We start from the raw sequence: 26,898 nt of genomic DNA on the forward strand, positions 1-26,898 counted from the left end.
GCGCCAGGACCCGGGACGCGGAGCCACCAGGCCAGCGGCTGCCTTTGGCACCCCGAGGCCGCGCGAGAGGCGAGGTGAGGCCCGCGGCGCGGGGGCGCGGGGGCGCGGCGCGGTGGGGGCGGGGGGCTCCGGCCGCGGCTGGGACTCATTTCCCGACAGCGGATGGAGCGGGCGGTGCTGCGGCTGGGGCCGCCATCTTGGATTTTGCTCTCCATTTTTCTCTGGAATTATTTTTGGTGATTAATATTCTTGGGGGACGGGGAAGTGTCGCCGGGCAGCGCGGGTCCCCCAGCGCAACGGCGGGGCGGCGGTGCCTCGACGCGCCCCGAGGAGGAGCGGGCAGCGCCCGGCGGTGAGCGGGGGGCGGGCGCCGGTGCGGGGGGCGCAGGGGCGGCGGGCTGGGGGCGGGCCGGCGGGAGCGGGGGCGCCGGGCCGGGCGGGGGCCGGGGCCGGGGCCTCGCGGGTGGAGGGACGGCCGGGGGAGGGGCGCGGTGGCGGCGGCGGCGGCGGCGGCGGCCGGGGGGCGCGGGCCCTGCAGTGGGCGCCGCCGCCGGAAGGGAGCGGTAGCGGCCGCCGGGCAGCGCCGGGCCGGCCCGCGGCCGCACGAGGGGAGCAGCCCCGCCGCTCGCGATTGGGGGACTCTGTTTTCCCTTTTCTCCAATGGGCAGCCGTGAATGGTCTCGCCCAATCTGCTCCCTCTGCCGCGCTCAACTTTGGGTTGTTTTTGTTTGGGCTCGAGCCTTCTTTCAGATCTCCTCCCGGGCCAGTCCTCCGCCCCGCTCCGTCCCTCCCCTGACAGCGGCTCCGGCTCTTGGCCGGGGCTTGCCTCCCGGGCCCCCTCCGTGGGCCGGCGACTCGGGTCCCGAGAAAAGGCGTCGGTCCTCCCAGAGTGACTCGATTCTTTCCACATATCCAAAGATGATGTATCAGCGTCACCCCTACCTATGAGAGTGGGGGAAACGTTTACAAGATGACAACTCGAGCCAACTTGCTGGAATGGTAGAGAAGCACGTTGGACCCAGAGAAACTCACTCCCTTTCTGTTTGGGTTTATTTGACCCCGTGTTAGAGTTCTTTTACTCCCGACCCATTGACTGGGGGAACTTTTAAGAATACTGAGGGGGTGAACATGTGTTCTTCGAAGTTAATTTTAAAGAACTTGCCGTCTGAAATTCACCGTGGGGGGGGGGGAATCTTATCTAGAGTGGTGGGCAGAAGAACTGACTGGTTGCGATTGTGCTTCTTCTCATCAGGACCTTTTAAGATTTAAACCATTTTGATATAAAGTATAGTTGAACGTAGCTTTATAGGGTCATCAGAGGAAACAGTTGCCAGCTGAAGCTTTTTTTTTTTCCCTTTAATATTAAGAACACGCCTGTAACTTTTGATGACTAGTTATAAAAGCGTAAATATTTTGAAACGGGAGGGGGCAATCAGTTTAGCCTGAAATAATCGCAGATAATTTGTGCATACTGAGAAGTTTACTTAAAGAGTTACTTACTATAGGTACAAGTTTACAAGTAGCCGAATGTTTAGCAACTTCCACCGCAGGTGTGGGTCCGTCATCTAAGCATTCTCCTCTTCCTTTCCAAGCCCCGGCCCCAGTGGTTTCCCCTTGCCTGGTGCCTTTTGCTCGCACCCTGCCCGGCATTCCTGCATCCCCGCATCCCCTCCCCCGGATTAATACTCGCCTTCAGGAAGGCCCAGTGAGAGTGTTACCTCCTGGATAAATCTTCACACCCCTTGCAGACGTCTTACAACATAAGGGCAGGGGCTGACCCACTCAGGAGAAGGCACACTTCTGCTTTGTTCCCTGGGCAGTTGTTACATTGTATCATATTTGGTTGTTGACCGTCCCCTCAGCTTTCTTGTGAGCTTGTTATTTATCTCCTCTGCTCAGAGCAGGTACAGAGTAGGTGCTCAGTAGACACTGGATGAAAAATGTTAATTAATAGAGCTTAGTGATTTATACTTAGTTTTTCTTTTCTTTTTTTAAAAAATATGTATTTATTTATTTGGTTGTGTTGGGTCTTAGTTGCAGCAGGCGGGCTCCTTAGTTGAGGCATGTGAACTCTTAGTTGCGGCGTGCACGTGGGATCTAGTTCCCTGACCAGGGATCGAACCCCGGCCCCCTGCGTTGAGAGCGTGGAATCTTAACCACTGTGCCACCAGGGAAGTCCCTATATTTAGTTTTCAAAATATGTTCATTCTGTTGTTATTGAAAACGTTGTTGTCATTGACACAACAACTTAGTTTGGGTGTGAAAAGAATAATGGGGAGACTTACTCTTCAAGAGGAGAGTAGAGTAAGGCTTACTTTTTTATTAGCCCGTAAACTTTGAAACCACACTCAAAGTCATTTCCACGTGCCCTCTTGCCTGTGTTTTCATTTGTCTTCACATACACACTGAAGTGCTTATGTTTTGAATGCTCCATACCTGAACCGAATACCAGTGGGCAAAATGGGGGGAGGGGAGGATAGGGGTATAGCAGAATATGCATGTGAAGGAAGTGGTAGCAGGTTGTGTGTCTTTGAGCTTAGAGTTTTGTGGGTGGAGCATGTTGGTTTATAAATTTTCCCTTGGGTCATCTGTATCTGGGATTGAATCTGATTTCCCTTTGAGTGTCAATTTGTGGGCTTATAGGACATGAGCGTGTGGCCTGGTTGTGTTGCAAAGTCATTTGTGTGTGAAGCATCTGAGCAGCTCCCTGTCCACAGGAATGCCCTTCCCACGGTTTATGAGAGCAAATCCTTTCAGATGAATGATGTCAGTTCCATTATTTTCTACTCTTGCCTGCCACATATGAGCTCTACTTTCTCTCCACTCACAAACTCCTTCTCCTTCATGGGCAAGAGTTACACGACTGTGTCAGCCCTAGAACACTAATTGCTGAGTTTTCCACAACAGTGTTAAAGATAGGGACCATGTGTGTTTGTTCCAGTATGACACACTGTTGGTTCCATAGATACACTGAGTAAATGCAGGAAGAGAGCTTAGGATATCTGTATCTCAGATAGAGCTCTATGCAATAGAAGTTTTATGTGTAAGATGTAACTTAATTTTTTAGCCTGATTTTTAGTTACTTTTTATTTTGGGGAAAAAATGTATTTTACTGATGTGTCTTGGTGTAGGAAATGGTTCTAATTGCAATAAAAACACAAACTTAAATTTATTACAGGATAAAACTAGCCAGTGCACTTTAAATTTCAAGTATTAGGGAGTTCTAACCATTAGAACACAGTGATTTGAAAAGTAATTTTTTTCTTGGACAGACTGTCAACTTTGAAATCTTCGAATTGAATCCTGTGGTTTTAAATGAGTTTCATTTAACAAGCTGAATGGGGAAGGGTCCTAGCGAACAAATCAGGGGACCCCGGGGCTTAGGAAGGTTTCACAACTTCCTTCAAATTCTTTCTACCAACTCTACATTCCGCCCCCCCCCCAAAAAAACGTTCTAAAAATCTGTTTTTACTTTAGTTCTTACAATAATCCCTTTTCTTCCCTGTAATTTGGTGTTTCCTAGAAGATTAGAAGTGCTGGTTGAGAGGAAACGTCATGCCTGACCAATATCTAACCCTGTGTTTTTCTATTAATGTGATTGGAGTTTGTCCTAGTCAGATTACAGAAAGTCTAAGTAAGTTTTCACTTACAGTTATATCTTATTTTATTCACCAGACACATCCCCAAATTTTAGTCATGCACACCTTATTTTACATGCATTACAGGATTTTGCTATTTTAAAGGTGTGGAATAGAGAGAATCCATCTGTGCATGACAGACTCATCACCTTATTTTTGTAAATCAGCATTTATGTCTAGCTTGAAAAGAAGAACAAAACACTTTTCTTTTGATCCCCATAGTTGGTGATGGAACCAGAACCAATTGCATTAATTCTAAAATATTGTCACAAAAGGGAAAAAAAAAAGTCACTGATTTCCGTAGTCATTTATACTATAAATTATGCCTTGCTTCATGATTTTCCTTCCATCAGGTTAAAGGTTCCTAGGACCACTGGACCACTTTGGTCACTCACTGCCTCTGGCTCCCACGTCTGCCAGCCAGATTTGAAGCTGTCTGGTATCTGTGTGAGACAGAGTCAAACACTGCACCATCTTCTAAGGTTGTATATAATTAGAACTACAGTTATACGTATAATTCTGGGGCTGGATGAAGGTCCGCTGGAGTAAGAATCAGTACCTGCATTCCAGTCTGCTCCACCTTATTTGTGTAACACACTGACAGGGCCAAGCCTTAGTTTCTTCATCTGTAAAATAACTAAACATTAATCTCTGAGATCACTTGCAATTCTAAATTATACTTTATCTTTTACACTTGATCGCCACCCATTTTCTCACTTCTAAGAGCTAATTTAATCATATTTTGCCAACTCTCCAATTGGTTTACATAGTTCATCTGTATATTCCATGTAGTCTTTTCTCCTTGTTTTGAAATATTATTAAGTTGATGGTACAGCCTACATTCAGTTGGGTTTTAGAATTTGGAGACTAGGGTCCCAAAAGCCTAATTCTTAAGGTCTGTATGGTTCCCACATCTCTGTGGCTCCTACCTCTGAGTTGCATTTCTGCAAGATGTCTTATTTTCTGTATTATAAGAGTACACAAAGAAAAGTGGAGCTAGGAAGCATTCCCCAGTGATAAGCCTGTATGTTTGTGGGTGATGCACATGTGACTCAAATATTGAAGTAAACCCCAGACTTAGGCCTGAATGCTAGGGTTCTAGACTCCGCCTTACCACTTAAAGCAGTTTGACTTCAGGAAGGCAACTTCATTCTGAGCTTTAGCCATCTCATTTGTAGCGATAATACCTGTCTCGCCTACCTCATAGGGTTGCCAAGCTGGTGAACCCTCAGTCATGTGTGTTAGGGTGCAACAAACACCTAACTTGCACATCTTTATAGGAACACCGGGTCAGTACATCTCTCATGACACTAGGATTGCCTCTCACCTTTAAGGCAAAAGATCCCTTCAGTGAAGGGTCATTCTGCTTCCTATTCTGCACTCTTCTGCTCTGTTCATCAGATACTTGGTTTTCACATGCTTCTGTTTGGTTTTGCAAGGTCCCCCACTCCGTAGTAGCTCTGTGCAGATTTTCCTGAAAGCTGAAACTCTCGTGCGCCCTCTAGTGTTCCCTGCACACAACCAATATTCCAGCACCACGAACAGTGCCCGGTGGCTCCCAGTAGGTTCTTGATAAATGTTGGATTGAGTTGATTCTAGGTCTTCCGAATGATTCATTTTGTCTGTCTCATTTTTATAACAAGGTTGAAATATATGATCCCTGAAAAGTATTAATGATCTCTGAGAAGTATTTTTATTTTCAAAAAAAATCTTTATGTTGCATGTTATGAAGGGATATATATTTTTATCAAGAAAACCAACCTACTCTTAGGAAGATGGATCCCCCCAGCTAAAGAGGAAAGGGGGTGATCCTTCAGCCAGTGAGCCCATAGAGTCTGGAGCCGGAGAGGCCATATACAAACCTGCTTCTCCCTTCCCGTTAAAAAAGAAACAAAAATCAGACCTTATTCAGAGGAGGATTTAAACAAAGCCAGTTGCCTCAGAAAATATTTGTTTGGTGGATATAAATAGATACCAGGAGTGTTTCTGATCCAAAAAGAAGGTGATTGTTTCTGTATTTATGCTTTTGATTTATTCTCCTTGATCATCCAGTCTAAAGTTTGTTCCTATATTATTCTCTCCTGATATCCTAGTTGCTTCCTTTATAGCTCTTACCAGAATTTACCATTTCATGCTTATTTGATTGTCTCTCTTCCCACACTATACTCTGAGCTCCATAAAATCAGGAACCATGTCCATTTTGTTCTAGGGTCTTACTCTTCAAGTATGGGGCAAAGCATGTTTAAAAATTTGAGTCAGGATTATATTACTTTCTTATATGGTGTCAAGAGTGTACAGTCTTTAAAGCCCACCTTGGCTAATTTTTTTTTCTAATTCTCTAAGGCTTCCTCTCCTTTGTAAAGTGGGGGTGATAATAGTATTTTATATGTTGTATATATTTAATGTTTTTATTATATGAATTATGTTGTATAATTTAATATTATACATTAATGAATATTTAAAATATATTGTATATGTTAAGGGACTGTGATGTGGGTGAATGATATGATATATGTGAAGTTATTAGCACAGTTCTTGGATCATAGTAACGAGCAATAGTGTGAAATGATGCCCAGAGAACTGGAGCTAAGAGGTGTCTCTCTGTCGTCCCCATGGCACTCAGTTCTTCACTCACGTCTTGAGTGGACATTACTTAGCTGTGTGTTGGACACTGTGCTAGGCATTGAGCGGCGTGCCCCAGGCGCTGTAAGTGGGGAATGCTCCTTTGCAAGGCCTCTCTGACTCTCACGGTGCCAGCATGTGTCTGTTGCTTATTTTATTTCCTTTTCTCTTCACTCCCCTTTTCCTTTCATTTAACTGACCATGATAAAGCTCAAAAAAATCTTTTTTTTTTTTTGGTTTCACATATTCGTACCATGTTATCTTGTCAGAAGAAGTGAATTACTTTGGGCAGGTAATACGTGTCCCTGAGCCTGTTTCTTTTAATCTAAGACTTTTTGCTCTGAAATTCTGTGATTTTTTGAATTAAGATAATGTTGAAATGCTTGGTGAATTGTAAAGTCCTCTGTTAATGTTACTCTTTGCACAGTCACTTCTCTCCTGAGTTTTAACATCTTAAGACAGCTTCACGTGGGTGGTGCCCCATCCTCAAATTCAGCAAACCAAACTTTCTCATCTTTCCTGCAAATGTGTTCCTTCTGCAGTCCCTAACTCAGTTCATGGCAATCTTGCAGTCTCCCCAACTGAAACTTCTACCCCAGCTAGAGATTTCTGACTTGACTTCCTTTCTGTCCCTCAACCCCTATGTCTGATTTGTCACCAAGTCTTGCCAAGCTCGTATTTGAAACACCAGAGCTTTCCTCTCTCTTCCCATCCATTTCTACTCTTTGTTGCATTTAGTTTTCTAACTGGTCTCTCTGCCTCCAATCACATGCTTTTTGGCTAGTGGGATCCTTTCTATGAGTACAATTGAGCAAATTCTCCAGTCTTTCATCTGTGTAACCGGGGAAAAAAAAAAAAGTACCTGCTTTACAGGGCGTGACAAATGATAAAGTTAATATAGGAAGCACTAAGGGAATGGAGGAGCAATTATTTTAACAAATGGAGTTACAGTAACATAATATTTTATCAGATACACAACAAAGTGTATTCTGTTGTAACAAAATCTGCAGTCCCTCTGAATGTTGACATGTGAGGCTAATTCAGTGATGTTTAATTATACATTGTTGCCAGAAGTCACATTCCTTCTCTTCAGGAGCTGTAGGAAAAGCAAAGCTGATCTCAGCTCTGTATCATAACTTAGCACCCCTGGTCCTTTTTTATTCTCTTGAAAATTTGTACTTTTTTAAATGGATGAGGTGATGTGATTTTTTTTTTTCTTTCCTTGTGTGAGTTACGGTAGGATGAGGAATGGAGGGGAAATTTCTACTTGATTGTTTAAAGTTTTGTGAATAATACATCAACATATCTTCTTTGTTTCTTTCTTAGTTACATGAAAAGAGGCGACAGTTGGAGACCTTTATTGTATTAGCAGTTTCTGCTTATTTAATCCTTGTGCCAAACCTCTTTTCATTTTACTGATGAGACATTAGCGAGGTTAAATGGCTTGTCCAGGGTCACATTGCTGGAGAGCAGTGAGTGGAGCCAGGGCGGCACCGATGCTTTGACTCCACCCCGAGCCACGTCCTGAGCCACTGTGCGCGCTGCCCCCTGCACGGTCTGCCACCTGGCCTTTAGGACCCAGCCCAAGAACCACCTTTTGGAAGTTTTTTCTCACCCTTATCTTTGCCCAGTAAGAATCAATTGTCCTTTGTTCTACTTACCTCATAGCCTCTCAGGAACTGTGGGCTGTACTTACAGACTCTTGACACTAGGTGGCATCTGTTTATAGAAAAGTAAAATGCTGTTTGGGTCTCAGAGACTACTCTAACAAAGGAAGCATCCTTGGTTTTACTTATAGGCCCTACGCGGTAAGCGGATGGGTCAGATGCGGAGAGATGGGGAGGAGATTTTAGGGAGATTAGGGGCAGAATTCCCCTCAACAACCACGTCAGCTAAAACCTTTATTTTAGAAATACCTACTGAGACAATTGGAGACACAGATCTTTCTTACATAAAACCCTTTGTTGTGATACGTGTTGGTGTACGTGTGGTGTACATAAATAAGGAACTGTGAAGCAGTATTTTCTGTAATGAGGAGTTTATCACATGCTCAGCTGTAGTTCAGTGGCTGAATAAGTAAGTGTAAGTGTTGCAAACGTCTGATCGTAGACTTAACCAGCGGTGGCTGTTTTGCTGTTTAAAATGGTCTGCTAAGTGAAAAAGTCTAATAGTTTTGATTTTCATTTTTTTTAATTGTAAACATATATGTAAATATAATAATGTTCAGTATGTCACGTCTAAGGGAGATCTTGGGTAACTGCTTAATCCGTGCATGAGTAACTAGACGTGATTGAGACACCAGCTTTATCTTCGGAATCCATATAGCTCGCTCTGTAGCCGTGTTTCACATGTGCAGTTGAAGGGGGAAATGTCTTTTTTAAAAAGTGTATTTAAGACAACTTTTTAAAGGTGCTTAAAAATCTCTTTTCCTGTGACATGTTGGAATTTTACGTATTTCTGGAGTCTAATTAGAAAGCATTTTTACTTTGATTTGCTTTTTCATGGTCTCTGTATTAGTTTCCTGTGTGTGCTGTAACAAAGTACCACAAACTTGGTGGCTTAAAACAGCAGCCATGTATTCTCTCACGGTTCTAGAGGCCGGAAGTTCACCATCAGTTTCACTGGACCAAAATCAAGATATGGGTAGGGCTCCCTCCAGAGGTTCTAAGAGAGCATTGTTCTTTGCCTCTTCCAGTTTCTGGTGACTGTGGCATTCCTTTGCTTGTGGCCACCTCACGCCACTCTTTTCCCCTTCTTCTCAAGTGTGTGTGGTGTCAAATCTCCCTCTGCCTCTCCCTTTTAAGGGCACTTGTGATGACATTTTGGGCCCATCTGGATAATCTCTTACATCTCAAAATCTGTAATTTACTCATATCTCCAAAGACCCCTTTCCTTATAAATTAACATTCATAGGTTTCAGATTAAGACCTGATAGATATCTTTGGGGACCATTTTCCAGCCTCCTTTAAAGAAGTTATTGCAACCAACTTAGCAGGATTAGTGGCGCTATCTCTAGCCATCATTTTATCCTAAAAGGAGGTGGGTGGGGCATTATTATGCATTGGTGGGAAACTGCTCTCTTCAGGCACCATCCTCTTGCTGGTCTGATTGGGGCTTTGCCACCTGAGGCTACTTGAGAAAGCTGTTAAATTGGCGGAAGCAAAACGCATATGAGTTTGACTGTACAAAAGCTGGAAAAGGTAAGCAGAAATGATACTTTTAATAATAGCACGTCATTAGTAATTATTTTACAAGTATAAAGACCTATTCTTTGCTCTGGAGTTTGGTGCTAGATACCCGATTAGCATTGAATCTGCATGACAGCTCCAGTTTTAGAGCAACAAGGGCTTAATGCTGAATTAAGGAGAAGAAAAATCCCCAAGACTTTTCTTTCGTACCACTAGGACTAGTTGAACTCTGACAGGTCATCTAAATTCTTAAATGAGATTTATTTCTGACGGTGTTCATAGGAGCAAGTTTTAAGGTGATAGGTGAGATCGTGGATTCCTGGTAGCTTTCTAAGAAACTGGCAACTGGGCAATCACCCTGTCAAACTGCATTACAGAATTACAATGGAATAGTGATCCCAGAGGCTTCTCATGGCTTCTCAGGGCTTCTCAGGGCTTCTTCAACTGGTCTGATTGTGTGAATTATTACTGTAGGATTCCATGGAGCCTTGGCTATATGTTATTTGCAGATGAATTTGGAATAACCGTTGATAAAGACTGACATGGAATTCTTCGGTACATATATTATAGAGTCCTTTTGTAATTTTAGATTTGAGGGAGAGAACTAATACCCACTTGGGCTTATGTGTAGCAGTTACGTTTGAGACTAGAAAGGGGGGTATGACATGAATAGACCTGTGGTATGTTGGGCCTTGTGCTAGGTTCCAGTGATACGAAAGTGTACCTTAGCTCGTTTATACTGCAGTGGGGAAGGCAAGTGTCACCAAGTAATTACATAAAGAAGTGAATACAGTTGTAATAAACACCATGAAGGAGAAATATTCAAGCATGTATCCAGACAATCTACTGGGTGGTGGAGTGGGAGGTGGGGACTGATGGGCAGGTTGGCAGTATCCCAAGTGCAAAGGCCAGTGATGGGAAGATGCCTTGCACACTAGAGGGTTGTAAGCTAGGCTGTGTCTGGAGTATTAGCTGGAGCAAGGGGTGAGACTGGCAGGGCTGGATCATGCAGGACCTTGTAGGCCTTGGTAAGTAAGGTAAATTCTGTTAATGGTAGTTCTTAACAGTTTCAAAATACTTTTATTTTTGCTATTGCATGTAATTTTCACATGTGAGATAGGCTGCACACATGAGGCCCTAGAAGGGGGAATTGGTTTTTCACTTAAGTAGTGGGATGTTGTTGGAACTGATAGTAGTCTGAGTAGTTTCACCCTTGGTCCACCTTGTGCTCTTTGTTGTTTTTGTGGGGGGGGAGCGCTGTGTGTTTGTTTGCTGTTTTCTTCTTTGGACAGTGCTTTCTTTCATTTCTATGCTTTTTATTTGTGTTTGTCTTCCTTGTGCTTATTTAAAATATAAAGCCCCTGGGAGTCTGGGATTGTGACACTTGAGCATCAGAGTCCACAAGCAAAGATATCAAAAACTTGTGAAAGTAGTTCAGTGATATTTTTTCAGTTCCCATCAACCTAGAAGTCTGATTTTTGAATTGCTGTGTTTAAAGTTTTAGAAATTGGCTTTAACTTACATACATACGGATGATGCAGAAGGATTTTTGTGAAATCTGCTTTATTTTCCTTATATACACCTTTATTTTTTTATTACAAAGTAATATATGTTCATTTTGAAAAGTTGAACCTTTTGAAGAATATGTCATGTAACAGTTAAAAACATTGCTTGTAATCTTTTTCTCCAAAGATAAAACTGTTAACTGGTGTATCGAATTGTTTTCTTAGCAAATTGTAACTGAATCACTTGAAAAATGTTTGTTCTGCTTTTTCTCAATAAAGATTTTCAAAAGTCCTCTAGCAAGCTAGAGCCTGCTTTTTAAAATATATATGTTATCTTTTCATTTTCAGCCACTTGGGGATTGTTTCCATGTCGATGGATAATTTCTCTAAGATAAACTATCTGCAGACAAGTTCAGCTTGTAAACTGGTTAGCGTTCTTGGTAATGGCACAGGAATTATTTTGAAATTCTTGGTAGTCTTTCAGAATCAATATTTTCATTTTTCTGACAGATGTTTTGAAATCCTGATTTGTGTTTAGGATATTCAACAAAAAATTCCTTTCCAAAAGCTTTAATGAAAAAGAATTGAAACCAGAGCTCTCAAATTGGAGGTGAGCAGCTGAGCTCAAAAGTCACTAAGAGTTTATGATCCTTGTGTGTGTCCATAAAGGGACAGTGGGAGGATAGGAGGGTGTTGACATTTGTTGAGGGTCCATCACTGGGAGTGGAGTGGGCACTTTACATAAACCAAGCGCATTTTTCTATGAAACAACTCTGTGGTTTCTTTAGAAACGTGAATATCAAGTATTGGGGGAAGCGGATTGTTGGGTTTTTTTCCAATTATAAATAAATAGGTTCACTGTAAACATTTTGGGGAAGAAATCTTTTTTTGATGTTAATCCCATTCCCCCAAAGACAGCCATTGCTGTTGGTGATTTGGAATGTATGATGGTGTGTGTGTGCATTTTACCTTCGTGGCATTAAAATGTGATTAAACTTTCCTCTTTAAATGCAGCTCTTACTTTAGCAGTTTTCTAGTACGTTTTGTATTGTCATAAATTGTGTGCCCCTTTGTTTACATTTGATACTAGAATCTGAAGTGTGTGCATCCTTCCCCACCTATTGGTCCAGTGAAACCTTTCCTGTTGATTTCAGGTAGTCCCTGGGGGTGGAAGGAAGGTGTGCCCATGCCGGAGCATAGTCACAGCTGCGTTTCCTTAGAGCCCGGTTGTGTCATTTTTGTGAACACTCATAAAAATAGAGGGGGCAAAGCCTTGCACAGAACCCTCAGGGATTCAATTCATCAGCATACTCAGGTGATTTATTACTCCAGGCCAGAGAACTAATTAATCTGTTCGTTTAAAAACTTTTTTTTTTTTTTTAAACAAAGATCCTTGTAAACTCTCTCAAGGCATGCTGGTCTCAAATTAACCTATTTCCACCATCTCCCATCCTGTGAATATTACACATATCTTTTCTGGCACCTGAAATTTGGACTCTTTTTCTCTTGTTTGAAACAAATAACAAGAACTTAGGACTCTATTCATTATTCTTTAGAGTCCTTTCTGCCATCTCATTCTTTCCCCATGAGCCCATGTTTCGAGACATTATGTCCATTTCAGAAGTTCTCTGTCGTTTCTGAGAGAGGCTCACAGTGGCCCATCTGTCATGACTTTCAACTCTTCAGAGATTTGCCTTATGAGCAACTGCAGCCTGTGCCCAGCTGGGTCACTCCTTCCTGAAGCACTGGGCCCTGGTTTGCTTTTGCTTCTCCTCCTGCCTCACTAGTTGCTCCTTGCAGTATCCTTAACTGCTGTTTCCTCATCTTGATCGCTAAATATTTGGGTGTCCCTCAGTCCTTAGACTTCTTTTATCTCTACTCCCTTCCTAGGTGATTTCCTCTTGCCCCATGGCTTGAAATCCCATTAGTCCCCTGACTCCAAGTTTATACATCCAGCCTGGGCCTGTCCTCCAGACCCAGCTGCCTAAACATCTCTGCTTGGTCTCTAATAGGTATCTCAAACATGACCAAACCAAACTCCTGCGCCCCAACCCCTGCCAAAACCCGACCTGCCTGTGGTCTTTGTCACCTGCATAACTGCTAATTCCATTCTTCCCCTTGCAAGCACATCTGAGCCCTCTCTCTTTCACACAGTGTCGGCAAAATCTTCGGAAAAGATCCTGAGACCAACCACTTCTCGCCGCTTTTGCTGCTGCAAGCCACCAGCATCTATTTCCCCTCTCATTGATTGCTGTGGTCTCTTAACTGCTTTCTCTCTCGTCCCCCCAAATTGTTAGTCGCTTTATTAGACCTGCTTTTTCAAAAGCATTCAAACTCTTCGCCACGTGACAAGCAGCCAGCTTGGGCCTTTAACACTTCACTCCTGTCACTCCTCTGCTTTCTCCTGGGAGTTAGTGCCCACGTCGCAGCAGGGGCTTGGAGGCCCTCTGGCCTTCCTCCTGCCCCTCTTAGCCCCTGCTCTGCTCCAGCCACACTGGGCTCTGTGCTGGTCCTCGGACACACCAGCTGCTTTTCTCCCTCGGCTTTTGTACTCGCCCTTTGCCTGGTGCACTCTCCCCAGTGCTGCCCCGCTTTTCCCCATCCCGCCCTGGCTCCACCTGAAACACTCCCTGCCACTTAGAAACGGCTTTATTTTCTCCAAGGTGCTGGCATTTATTGGTTAGTTTGTTGTTTCCCAGAGCTTCCTTCATTAGAATATAGGCACAGATGAGGGTTAGAAACCTTGTTTGCTGTATCCTCAGTGCCTGGAATAGTGTCTGGGATGTAGTAGGTGTCTAATAATTTTCATGATAGTTTTGTATTGGGAAATCAGATCAGAGGAAGATTTGTAGCTGTTAGGTAGGCCATTTAAGGAGTCGCCAGTACTCCTTTCTTGAGAATTGTCTTTCTGCCAATTTTGGAATAAATTTGAGGCAATTTTAACTTCTAGATATAGTCAGTGGCCAGTTAGCTCGGATACGTCCACCAAGCCACGACCATGGTAGTATTTCCATGTGAGCCAGCTGGGTTCCAAGCCAGAGAGACTGCACCCTTGCTCTGTTGGGAGGGGGAGCTCTGGGGGAGCCACCCGATGTCTTCAGCTCCTGTTTCTCCTACTAAAATATCCACTTGTGTTAGCTTTTGAAATTCCATCTCCACCTTTAATATGTAAGTGTTCTTCCAGCTCGTAGTCTTACGGGAATGATCATGCCAACAGCAGATCCTGCACTCATGAGGGCAGAACAAACAGTGACCTGATGATTAGTAGAGTATATGTTTGTTTTGAACTAAAAGTTTATAAATAGCCCCCAATTTCTGATAGCTTTACTAGAACTGGTTTTACAAAATATTCATTGTGAGCTTAAGTCTTCTGCCTTAATGATAGCTGTTGTTATCTGGACGAATGGAGAGTATTGGTGCCTCTGCTAGGATACATCCAGACATAACATACAGTGTGTTCATACTAGTGAAATTCAGCCACATCTTGTGATTGACAGTGCTTGTCATGCTATGGTACCTTCAGTTCAAACAAAATAATATCAGTTGACTGCAATATAAGTGAGACCCAGGGTTAGGAATTTGCTCCATTTTGGATCATTAACCCACATTTAATTGAAATGATGCGTAAGTTAGAGTGGATCTCAGTCTGTGTTCCACACTGTGTTCTAGTACACAGTAGCTAGAGTATACTATTAAAATGATTTGTTGGTGAACTTTTCCAAATTCTTGGGAAAACTTCGGTTGATAGGTATAATTTCCTCAAATTAAAAATTTTTATTCCATACTTCTTAAAATTTTGGTATTTGCTCTTTGCCCTAACAGTTGAACAAATGAATGAATAAGTAACTTAGAACAATAGTTCTGACACTGGAAAACTAGTGTCAGAATCACCTGGAGGGCTTATTAAAACACAGATTGCTGGGCCTCGTCCCAGGTTTTCCGCTTTTTATCTCTGAGTAGGAAGCTTGGTTGCGACTTAAGGATTCTCTGGAGAGGTGACTTGCTCTTCTTTTGTCTCTTAATTCTGTCTAAAGCCACATTGCTCTTTTCTGTTCCGTATAGTTACATTTTATGTGTTAATCATTGAGGAAGTATTAGGACTCCAAAGAGTCTTAAAGACACATTCTTCCATCATTATCTGTAAGTTGTATGTTATATGTGGGCGTTCTTGAGATGAATTTCCTAAAGGACCCAAAGCACTTTACCACCTTCTTGTTCTTTTTCTCTGGAGGTGCAGAGTCGGGGGTGAACCAGAAAGCATAGTGGCAAGTAGTAGGGAGGTTGATGGTGGTGATGGCTGATTCCTGCCATGTCTTGCCTGTGCCAGAGCTGCTCCAGCCGCCTGTGACAGCACAAGCATCTTGAGGAAGAAGAGCATTTGAAGAGGTCAGGTTTTAATTTATAGTTTAAAAAAAAATACAAAAGTGGCAGCTCCTGTGAGGTGGTTTAGACCACAGCCTAATTTATTTATTCTTTCATAAGTTGAGTGCCTTTGATCTACTTTGTGCTGTACTAGAGAAAAGAAAAATAAGTTCTTGACCTCAGGAGCTCTCAGTCCATTAAGGAGGCAGACAGGCCTTCACTATATGGTGACATAAGGGGTTTTACCCAGGGTTTTTTTTTTTTGTTTTTTTTTTGGCTGTGTTGGATCTTCATTGCTATACGTGGGCTTTCTCTAGCTGTGGCGAGCGGGGGCTACTCTTCGCTGCGGTGCCCAGGCTTCTCATGGTGGCTTCTCTTGTTGCGGAGCATGGGCTCTAGGCACACGGGCTTCAGTAGTTGTGGCACGCAGGCTGTAGAGCACAGGCTCAGTAGTTGTGGCACATGGGCTTAGTTGCTCCACGGCATGTGGGATCTTCCCGGACCAGGGCTCGAACCCGTGTCCCCTGCATTGGCAGGCGGATTCTTAACCACTGTGCCACCAGGGAAGTCCCTCACCCAGTTTTTTGTTTGTTTGTTTGTTTTGTTTTTGCGGTACGCGGGCCTCTCACTGTTGTGGCCTCTCCCGTTGCGGAGCACAGGCTCCGGACGCGCAGGCTCAGCGGCCATGGCTCACGGGCCCAGCCGCTCCGCGGCATGTGGGATCCTCCCGGACCGGGGCACGAACCCGTGTCCCCTGCATCGGCAGGCGGACTCTCAACCACTGCGCCACCAGGGAAGCCCCCTCACCCAGTTTTATAGTAGGCTTGTCCACCTGGATTTGGCAGTGAGGGTCAAGGAAGACTTCCTGGAACGTGAAGGAATTAGCCAATCAAAAAGACAGGTCGTCTAAGTATAAATATAAGATATTTGATCATCAATTGGGGGTCTTCTGTTTAATTTGATAAAGTGTATTAGTTGAAAAATATTTAGCTTAGAACTGATGTATCAATATTTTACTTGCCCATTCCTATTATTTAAGTAGCAGCATTTTTCTGGGTTTAGTGAAGCCTACAAGAAGAATCAAAAGATAGGCACAATAAAAGTTGAATACTAATTGAATTTTAATAGTGAAGGAACCAAGAGAAAATTACATGTTCGAGAACAATTGTAAAAGTATCCTTAATATGGATCAGCTGTTTTTCACGTTTTTACCTAAGCATGTTGCTCTCACCCACATTTTACCTCACGGAATTCACACAAAATTCCTGTGACGTGAAAGAGACTGGAGGTCAAGTAAAAATTAATATTTTGTATTTGTGTTGGGTATCATTAAAGACGTTTCCAGGTATACATTTCTGGGAGCACTTCAGAATAATTTATCGTGTGTACTTTTCTGTGTGTTTGGAAAAAGTGAGGGAAAATGAGCTCTGTCTGGTGTGGTGAGATGAGAGGCCCTTGGGCAGCAACGCCTGGTTCTCCTCTGGCTGCGGCTGCAGGCTGATTGTGTGGCATTGGGCGTGCTGCCTCAGCTCCATCTGCAAATTGAAAGAGTTGTGCTAGAATCTTAGGGTTCCTTTAGCTGTCAAGCTCTGTTTTTACACTTTCTTATCCTGGAGCCTTTTTAGTCTGACTTACACTAAAGCATAATTCCGTAATGAGGTGCTTTCATGGACATCCTTTCTCATTCCATTCCAACAAATGTAATCTATTATACCTTCACTTCCAAAGGTCCTTATAAATTACAAACATTTCTCACTATCCAAGACATTTTTTTCCCAAATTTAGCTAATTAAAATTCAGATAGTGAGGGATACCACTATATTAGCAAATACAGTAATCTCAATTTTTGTTGCTATCATAAAGGAATGCTAAGGCAGGTATTTCATGATGGGCAATACTTTGATATTCGAATGTTGGTCCCTTAAATATCCTGAATCCTGACTTCAAACTAACAGCAACAAAAGGATGTTACAAAGCTGTTGTGGACAAAGCTTAACTGAGATGCCTTTTCTTCAGCTCCTCAGAAGAGAAGAGAGAACTTCCTTGTTTCCTCACAGAGTTAATAGAATGTTACCAAAACGTGCAATTTGAGCAGGTTATTGAGCTATATACCTAGGTATCAAGGCAATAAGAAGCAAAGATGATTCTTACTGGCAGCTGAAAGAGATAAATATTTATTGAGCACTTACTAGTTACCAATCACTCCTCAGAGCACAACCAATGAGCAAGGCAGAACGAGTCCCCCCTCAGTCTGGGGGCACGGTAGACCTCAGCGTGACGCGGGATGCAGGGGGAGCCAAGGTGGTCTGTGAGGAGTGGAAACACTAATTGCGAAGTTACTTTGAATACTCTGAAAATTTCTCAGGGGTCTGTGTAGCATGGTCTTTTATGTATTTACCTCCCCATTTTGTTTTGTTTTTTCATGTTTTGTTTCTGTTAGGAGAGAACATTGAAATTATTCTCTAAGCTATTTGAAGAGAGTGACTAAATGCACCTGGGTCAGGCTGTCTGTGGGTATGAAGTGGTTGGGAGAATCCAAGAACATGGTGGTGAATGGCAGGAGAAATGGAGGCAAGTTGTCTAATGACCATCAGCAGAATCAATCAAAATTACAGCACACGGGAAAGGACACCGTGAAGGCTGGCAAGAACGCAGCCGAGAGGAGGTCAAGCAGATGTATGTACACACTTCAACTGTCACTCTTTTGATGGTGATATGGGGCAGTAATTCTTTCCACTTTGTAATGTGTGTTCTGTTCTCTGTTGTTTTCAAAACAATTTTTTTTATGTTCTCACAGCTAACAGTATAGTTTTTTTACTCTTTCAAAGTTATATCAACTTTTGTTCCCATCAAACATTGTATACAACTCAAGTTTAATTCTTAATATAATGTTTTTATATGCATAACTTTATATTTTGTAGAATTTATAACTGAATGGTTATTTGTTCTATTAAAAATATTAAAGTACTGCTATTAAATTTCTTTTAAGTTCAAACTGTGTTTTTTTACATTTGATGTAAGTTTAAGTATGTATTTTTTAAAAAAGTTATATAGAGTAATATGAATGATAAAGTCAACCCTAATTTACATGATAAGTGGAAGTTAGGGCAGCTTTTCAAATTGTCACCATTTCTTCTGTTTATATAGGGTGAACAGTTTATCCTAACAGAGAAGAAGTATTGATAATGAGTTACTTTTTTACCTCTATGTCTCTTGGTGAAAATGAGGCTACTTCCTGAGAGTTCAATAAAGTGTAGATTTGATACATGTTTCATAGTTCTCTTAAGAGTAGTAAAATGCCCCAGGATAAGTGTAAAGCTAAGTAGGCAGCTATATAAATACTGTCCAAAATTAGATGGCCATGTTAAGGACAAGTTTTTCTTCCTTCCTTCCTTCCTTCCTTCCTTTCTTTGTCTGTGCCATGCGGCTTGCGGGATCTTAGTTCCCTGACCAGGGATTGAACCCGCTCCCTTGGCGGTGAGAGCGCGGAGTCCTAACCACTGGACCACCTGGGAAGTCCCAGACAACTGTTTATATTTCTTCTTTTCCTAAGGTTAATTTAGCCACAACTAAATAGCCTTAGTTTGTGTTGGAATTGGCCTACTTCCAGTAGATTTGGATTGATTAGCCTGGGGTTTGCTACAGTTTCAGATAGAGTGCACCAGTTCTGATTTCATTTCCTTCTTACCTTTTATGGGTTTATGCTCTTCACTGGGCCCAGGCTGCCCTTAACTTTTCCATATCAGATCAGGACACTGTTTCTGTTTAAAAAAAAAACCCAAAGAACAAACAAACCAAAAAAACCAGACAGATATCCCTGCTTGGGAGAGGGCTAAGGAGAGAGCCCAAGACTAATGGGTTTGCCTCTACCTGGACACCTCCTCACCCCCTTAGCATGTGGTGGGAACCTGAAGGAACTGAGAAATGTAGTGATTATGGCAATGGTATTGGCTCTGGTCAGTAAATTAGGCATCTCTTAAATCTTTTTTTTTTTTTTTTTTTTCAAATTGCTGTTGGCCTCCTTTTTGGGCATCAGTGCAAAAAGGTCTTAATTAGTTTGGTTGTTGGAGGTACATAAGAATTTAGAAAATGACCATTACATGAGCTACACTTTGCCAAGTGTAGACAGATTTGGAGGGATGGGTTGGAAAAACCCAGAGAGTGTGAAGATGAACAGCATCACATTGAATGTTATTGGGCATGAATGGTGCAGAAATAGAGCCAATGATGAAGAGAAACAAAGCATTGCATCACCTTAGATAAACTGCAACAACTTCACCTACCATCCGAGCCGCAGAATACATGAAGCAGAAACTCACAAAATTGAAGGGAGAAATAGATAATTCAACAATAATTTGGAGACTTCAGTTCCCCACTTCCAATAATGGATAGAACAGCTTAAGCAGAAAATCAAGAAGGAAAGAAGACTCAAATAGTCCTATACCAACTCTTCCTAACAGACATCTATAGAACACTCCACCCAACAGCAGCAGAATACACATTCTTTTCAAGTGCCATGAAACATTATTCAGAATGGACCATAGACTAGGCCATACTTTAAGCCCCTCAATCAATGTAAAAGGATTGAAATCATACAATATATGTTCTGACCACAATGGAGTAAAATTAGAAATGAATAACAGAATTTGGGAAACACAAATATGTGGAAATTAACCCGCTCCTAAATAACCAGTGGATTAAAGACGAAATCAAAAGGGAAATGAGAAAATACGTTGAGATGATTGAAAATGAAGATACAACATACCAAAAACTTATGGGATGCAGCTAAAACAATGCCTAGAGGGAAATTACAGTTGTGAACACTAAAAAAAGAAGAAAGGGGCTCCCCTGGTGGCGCAGCAGTTGAGAATCTGCCTGCCAATGCAGGGGACATGGGTTCGAGCCCTGGTCTAGGAAGATCCCACATGCCACGGAGAAACTAGGCCAGTGAGCCACAACTACTGAGCCTGCGCATCTGGAGCCTGTGCTCCGCTACAACAGAGGCCGCGCCAGTGAGAGGCCCGCGCACCGCGATGAAGAGTGGCCCCCACTTGCTGCAACTGGAGGAAGCCCTCGCACAGAAACAAAGACCCAACCCACCCAAAAATAAATAAACTTATAAAAAAAAGATCTCAATCAATAACCTTTCACCTTAAAATGCCAGAAAGAGCAAAACTAAACCCAAAGCAAGCAGAAAGAAGGAAATAACAGAGTAGAAATTAACAAAATAGAGAATAGAAAGAGAATAGAGAAAATCAGCAAAGCTAAAAAGTTGGTTCTTTGAAAAGATCAACAAGAATTGGCAAACCCTTAAGCAACAATGATTAGGAAAAAACTCAAGAATCAACATCGAAAGAGGGGACATTACTACTGCCTTAGGATTGTAACAGAATACTATGAACAACTGTATACCAAGAAGTTAAGTAACTTAGATTAAGTGAACAAATTTCTAGAAAGTAATAAATTACTGAAACCAATTTAATAAGAAATCTTACTTATACAAAATCTGAATAAATCTATAGCAAGTAAAAAAGATTGAATTAGTAATTTCAAAAACAAAACAAAAACAAAAAAGACTACCTACAAAGAGAAGGCCAGTATTATCCTGCTACCAAAACCAAAGACATCATAAGAAAAGAAGACCTATAGACCAATATCTCTAATAAATATAGATGCAAAACTCCTCAATAAAATACTAGCCAACCAAATCCAGCAACAGATGAAAAGAATTCTATAGCATGCCCAAGTGGGATTTATCCCAGGATTGCAAGGTTGGTTTAATATCTGAGAATCAATTGATGTAATACCATATGAATAGAATCAAGGACAAAAACCATACTGTCATCCCAATAGATGCAGAAAAAGCACTTGACAAAATCCAACACCCTTTCAGGATAAAAACAGCAAACTAGGAGCAGAAGGGAATTCTTCAACCTGATAAAGCTTAATGTCATATTTAATGGTGAATGGTTTCCTCTAAGATCACGAACAAGGCAGAACTATATTTGTTCTCACCACTTCTATTCAGCATTGTACTAGAAGTTCTGATTACAACCATTAGGTGAGAAAATGAACTTAGAGGCATCCAAATTGGAAAAGAAGAAGTAATACAATATTTGCTGGTGACATGATTGTGTATATAGAAAATCCTAAGGAATCCACTAAAATATTAGAATAAATGAGTTCAGTAAGGTTGGAGGATACAAGATAATTACACAAAAATCAATTGTATTTCTATGCACTTTCAGTAAACAATCCAAAAATGAAATTAACAATTTCATTTACAGGGCATCAAAAAGAAAAAATATTTAGTAATAAATTTAACAAAGTGTAAAACTTATACTCTGAAAATGATAAAACATTGTTGAAAGAAATTAAAAGAAGATCTAAACAAACAGAAAGGGCTTCCCTGGTGGCACAGTGGTTAAGAATCTGTCTGCCAATGCAGGGGACATGGGTTCGAGCCCTGATCTGGGAAGATCGCACATGCTGCGGAGCAACTGAGCCTGTGAGCCACAACTACTGAAGCCCACGTGCCTAGAGCCTGTGCTTCGTGACAATAGAAGCCACCGCAATGAGAAGCCCGCGCACTGCAACAAAGAGTAGCACCTGCTCGCCGCAGCTAGAGAAAGCCCGTGTGCAGTAACGGAGACCCAACACAGCCAAAAATAAATAAATAAATAAATACGTAAATGGAAAGAAAAATAAATGGAAAGACATCCCATGTTCATTGATTAGACGACTTAATACTGTTAAGATGGTAATACTCCCCAAACGACCTGCAGATTGAATGTAGTCCCTATAAAATCTCAACTGGCTTCTTGGCAGAAATTGACAGGCTGATCCTAAACTTCTTATGGAAATTCAGGGGATCCAGAATAGCTAAAACAGTCTTGAAAAAGAACAATGTGGAAGATTCATACTTCTCAGTTCCAAAGCTTACTACAAAGCTGCAGTAATCAAGACAGTCTTATGCTAGCATGTGGATAGACATATATTTGTGGAATAGAATTGAGAATCCAGAAAGAACCCTCATGTTTGTAGTCAACTGATTTTTGACCAAAGTGCCAATAAAATTGAGGAAAGAATAGTCTTTTCAGCAGTTGGGGTTGGCAAAACTGTATATCCACATGCAAAAGAATGAAGTTGGATCGGACCTCACACTATGTAAAAAACTCAAAATGGATCAAAGACCTAAATTAAAAGCTCAAACTATAAAACCCCCCAGAAGAAGACGTATGCATAAATTTTCATAACTTTGGATTAGGCAGTGGTTTCTTGGATATGACACTAAAAGCACAGGGAACAAAAGAAAAAAGTAACATGAAATTTACCAAAGTTGCAAACTTTAAGGGATACCATCAAGAACATGGAAAGACAGCTTACAGAACAGGAGAAAATATTTTCAAATCGCATATCTGATAAAGGACTAGTATCCAGAATAAAGAACTCTTACAAGTCAATAATAAAAGACAAACTCCAGGACTCCCCTGGTGGCGCAGTGGTTGAGAGTCCACCTGCCGATGCAGGGGACACGGGTTCGTGCCCCGGTCCGGGAAGATCCCACATGCCGCGGAGCGGCTGGGCCCGTGAGCCATAGCCGCTGAGCCTGCGCGTCCGGAGCCTGTGCTCCGCAACGGGAGAGGCCACAACAGTGAGAGGCCTGCGTACTGCCAAAAAAAAAAAAAAAAAAAAAAAACCTCCAAATTTTAAATGCGCAAGGGATCTGAATAGACAGACGTGGCCAATACATGAAAAGATGCTCAAAATCATTAGTCATCAGAGAAAATCAAATCAAAACCACCACTTCACAATCACTAGGATGTCTGAAATCAAAAGGACAAATAGTAACAAGTGTTGGTGATGATGTGGAGAATTTACATACACTGTTTTTTGGGAACATAAAATGGTGCAGCCAAATGTGGTCAACCCACACAGTGGAATATTATTTGGCCATAATAAGGAATGAAGTACTGCTGCATGATACAACATGGATGAACCTTGAAAACATGCTAATTGAAAGAAGCCAGTCACAAAAAAACACATATGATTCCATCTATATGAAATTTTCAGACTAGGCAAATGCCTAGAAACAGAGTAGATTAGTGGTTGCCAGGGTCTGTGAGGGAAGGAGAAATGGATAGTAACTTCCAGTAGGTATGGGGTTTCTTTTGGGGATGATGAAAATGTGCCAGAATTGATTGTGGTGATGGTTACACAATTTTGTGAATATACTTAAAACCATTGAACTGTACACTTTAAATGGGTGAACTGTACGGTAGGGGAACTAAATTTTAATAAAGCTGTTGTAGAAAATGTAACTTTGATAGTTTCATACATACCTACGTGCAAATAATTTGATTCAAAATCATATACTGACCCTTTGGCAGGGTCTTACATGTAAGTGTTTATTTATTTATTGGAACAGTGGGTGAAAAGGTTAGACATCTCACTTTGTCACTCATTCTTCCACCTCTTAATATTGAGAGGCTTAAAGTTATACTGCTGGAATCCTCTGTAATTGCATGTGCCGACTCCATGAAGACCCTCAGTGACGTATACATCAAACGTGAATCAGCACTGATGAAACTTCATCCATACAAATTTGGCCTTCCTTTCCTCTCTTTACACTGTTCTTCTTCCATAGTTAAACCCAGTTACTTCAGTTATCTTTTTCAGTCACTTCCCTATTTTTATCCATTCCTTCAAAATCTGTTTCAAACAGGTGTTAGAAATAGGCCTATCAGTCTCTCTCTACTTCTTTCCCCTCTTCTCCTACCTAGCTTTGTAATCACAGGCAAGTTTCTTAACCTCTGGGCCTGAGTTTCCAGCAAAGTGGGGATGATAATCACACATCTGCCCACAAGCAGGAAGTTGAAGGTAACGCCTTGAGGCTCCATTTTGGTTCTTGAGATTTAGCCTTCTGGCACTTACTGCAGAGGGTATCTTGTGTTCCTCTTGTTTCCTTCTCATGCCAGCCCTGTCTGTAGTGGCCCTTTGTGCTGTCTTGCTACTGTGATGAGCATCTGCCCATCTCCTGTGTCTCAAATCTTCCTTGGAGAGGCAAGTAAGGCATCTGAGCCAGAATCTCACAACTATCCAGACCCTGTTCTTGGGAAACCTGATAATATTATCTAACAAAAATGCTCTCAGTAATTGGGTTAATTTACTGCATTTGGTTTTCTGTTTTTGCAAAGGGTACTCCATTCTTAATTAGTAAAACTGATAGAAATAAGCAATTTCAATTCTTAATTACTAACTTGAATGGGCAGTGAAGCTAAAGGTTTTTAAGGTAGATTTAAGTAGTACTCAGTGCGAGTTAATTTTTCTTCTTTTTTCTTCTCACAGGTAATGGTAATTCAGGATTCGAAGGACAGAGTCGATATGTACCATCTTCTGGAATGTCTGCCAAGGAACTCTGTGAAAATGATGACTTAGCAACCAGTTTGGTTCTTGATCCCTATTTAGGTTTTCAAACACACAAAATGAATACTAGGTAATTTTAAGTCTTTATCCTGAGTGGAACAGATGATATCGTTGAACTTAAGAAAATAGATGGCTAATTTTACTTTCAGTCAGAATTTAAAATGACATTAAAGGAAAGGTTTTGCTGCAGGAGGATTTTCCATGTGTGAGTCAAGAAAAGCAGCATAAGGTTCCATGAGTTGTCAGTTTTAATTCCGTGTTCTTATTTTATCTTGGGATACTTCTATTAAAATACAAAGTTGGAGAGACATCTCCATATTCTCTTTTAAATGTTGATGAGAATTAGCTGAAAGAAATACATGCATCCTGTAAAACCTTGAAAATGTGTATGATTTTTTTCTACCTAAATAAGGTTGCATCAGTTTTTTTCATGATTTTATTACAAACTTATTCTTTCACATACTTTCCACTGTATATAGGGAATTTTGCCATTATGTTTTTGGCATCTTTATTGGAATATAATTGCTTTACAATGGTGTGTTAGTTTCTGCTTTATAACAAAGTGAATCAGCTATACATATACATATGTTCCCATATCTCTTCCCTCTTGCATCTCCCTCCCTCCCACCCTCCCTGTCCCATTTTTGCCATTATGTTTTATCTTTGAGACTCAGCTAGTCATTATAAGTTAGAGTGAATATTTTTAAAGACATGTGCTTATATTCAGTGATACAGGTAAGAACATAGATGTGTAACCACTTTACTGAGTATCAAATGCCATCTGTATAAAATACTACGTAGCCCTTGAAATCTGTCACCCTTTAAAGTTCTTTATTCTAATTCTCTTAAACATCATCTCGCTCCCAAAAAGGCCTTTAGATAATTTCATAATTAACTGCCAGCAAGCACTAAATGAGAACTTTACAACTTTTTGTTACCTCTTAACTTCCATGGCAAAGGCTTTCGAGTGATAGAAAAGCCTAACATCAGGGATTTAGAATGTGGAACAAGTTCTGGACCACTGTTCACTCTTACCATAGCTGCAGTGTCAGTGACTGCCCTAGAGGGACTTGATCACCAGGGGGTTAGTCACCAGTAATTAATTGGGGGCAGGTGATTAGAGGAAAATCGTGTGTCCGTTTTTTCCTATTTTAATTCTGTCCCTTGCTGGAATTAAAACAAGATAATTCATTTATCAATTATATTCTAAATCCCAGAAGAAGTAATTCAGGTTAAAACGTGCCTTTGGTATTTTCGTGTAATTTCCTGTCATCATATATCTTTACTTACTAAAACGAAGTGAAAGTTGGAATGGACTTGAGAGATTATTTAAATAGTTCCCTGCTGTCAGAGGGGCACATACTTAAATTTTCTACATAGGCAAATGGATGGCTGTTCTCTGGAAAATCAGCAGAATTGGATGCCCTAGTGTCCAACTAAAAATCTAGTTTGTGGGTATCCCTGGTGGCGCCGTGGTTGAGAGTCCGCCTGCCGATGCAGGGGACACGGGTTCGTGCCCCAGTCCGGGAAGATCCCACATGTCACGGAGCGGCTGGGCCCCTGAGCCATGGTCACTGAGCCTGTGCGTCTGGAGCCTGTGCTCCGCAATGGAAGAGGCCACAGCAGTGAGAGGCCCGCATAACACACACACACACACACAAAAATCTAGTTTGCATTATTTTAAGCCCACATCCCCTATTTCCCAGTGAAACCAAGAGACCAGGGCTCATTCTCCTACTATTAGGGTCCCAATAGTATTTAACTCACCTGTTAGCCTTTTTTTTCCGAGGTAAGAAATGTGATTCACTGTTTCACAGAACAGTCTAGTGGCATTCAGAATATTACACAAAGGCCCATAATTATGGCCCGGAGTCATCATTGAAACAGATTCAGTTCGTTATGCCTTGTATACTGAAACATGGAAGCAAATAAACCATTTTAAAAACTTTTCCATCAGAATTACAAAAGTTGTAGCGGCTTGGGAAAGAACTCCATGTATTCAGAAGCCCCCATGCTTTGACTATTCCAGAGGATGAAGAGTTACCTGTTACTGGGTTCTGCGACAGAAAATAACTCATGTTTTGTAAAAAATCCTCCTTGACAACTGCTGCTTTTAATTAGTTTACATATGAGTCACTTGGGGAATCTTGTTAAGAT

The 26,898-nt window shown here is 41.5% G+C and overlaps 1 protein-coding gene across 4 annotated transcripts in view; it reads left to right on the plus strand.

Moving 5' to 3' along the window:
* Window positions 1–264: 264 nt before the first annotated feature.
* The window catches only part of KMT5B (lysine methyltransferase 5B), a gene marked incomplete at its 5' end in the record, with an annotated part of 50,162 nt that continues 23,528 nt past the window's right edge, over window positions 265–26,898 (plus strand). For 2 of the 4 annotated variants that reach the window (XM_079708842.1, XM_079708845.1), the window contains 2 exons: window positions 17,832–17,991; window positions 24,664–24,811. In XM_079708842.1, coding sequence (XP_079564968.1) covers window positions 17,832–17,991; window positions 24,664–24,811 — 308 coding nt within the window. Of the gene's footprint in view, window positions 353–17,816; window positions 17,992–24,663; window positions 24,812–26,898 lie in introns of those variants that run through there. The other 2 variants (XM_079708843.1, XM_079708844.1) reach the window with 2 other exon arrangements.

This window comes from Hyperoodon ampullatus, assembly GCF_949752795.1.
Source record: "Hyperoodon ampullatus genome assembly, chromosome: 7".
NCBI classification, from domain to species: domain Eukaryota; kingdom Metazoa; phylum Chordata; class Mammalia; order Artiodactyla; family Ziphiidae; genus Hyperoodon; species Hyperoodon ampullatus.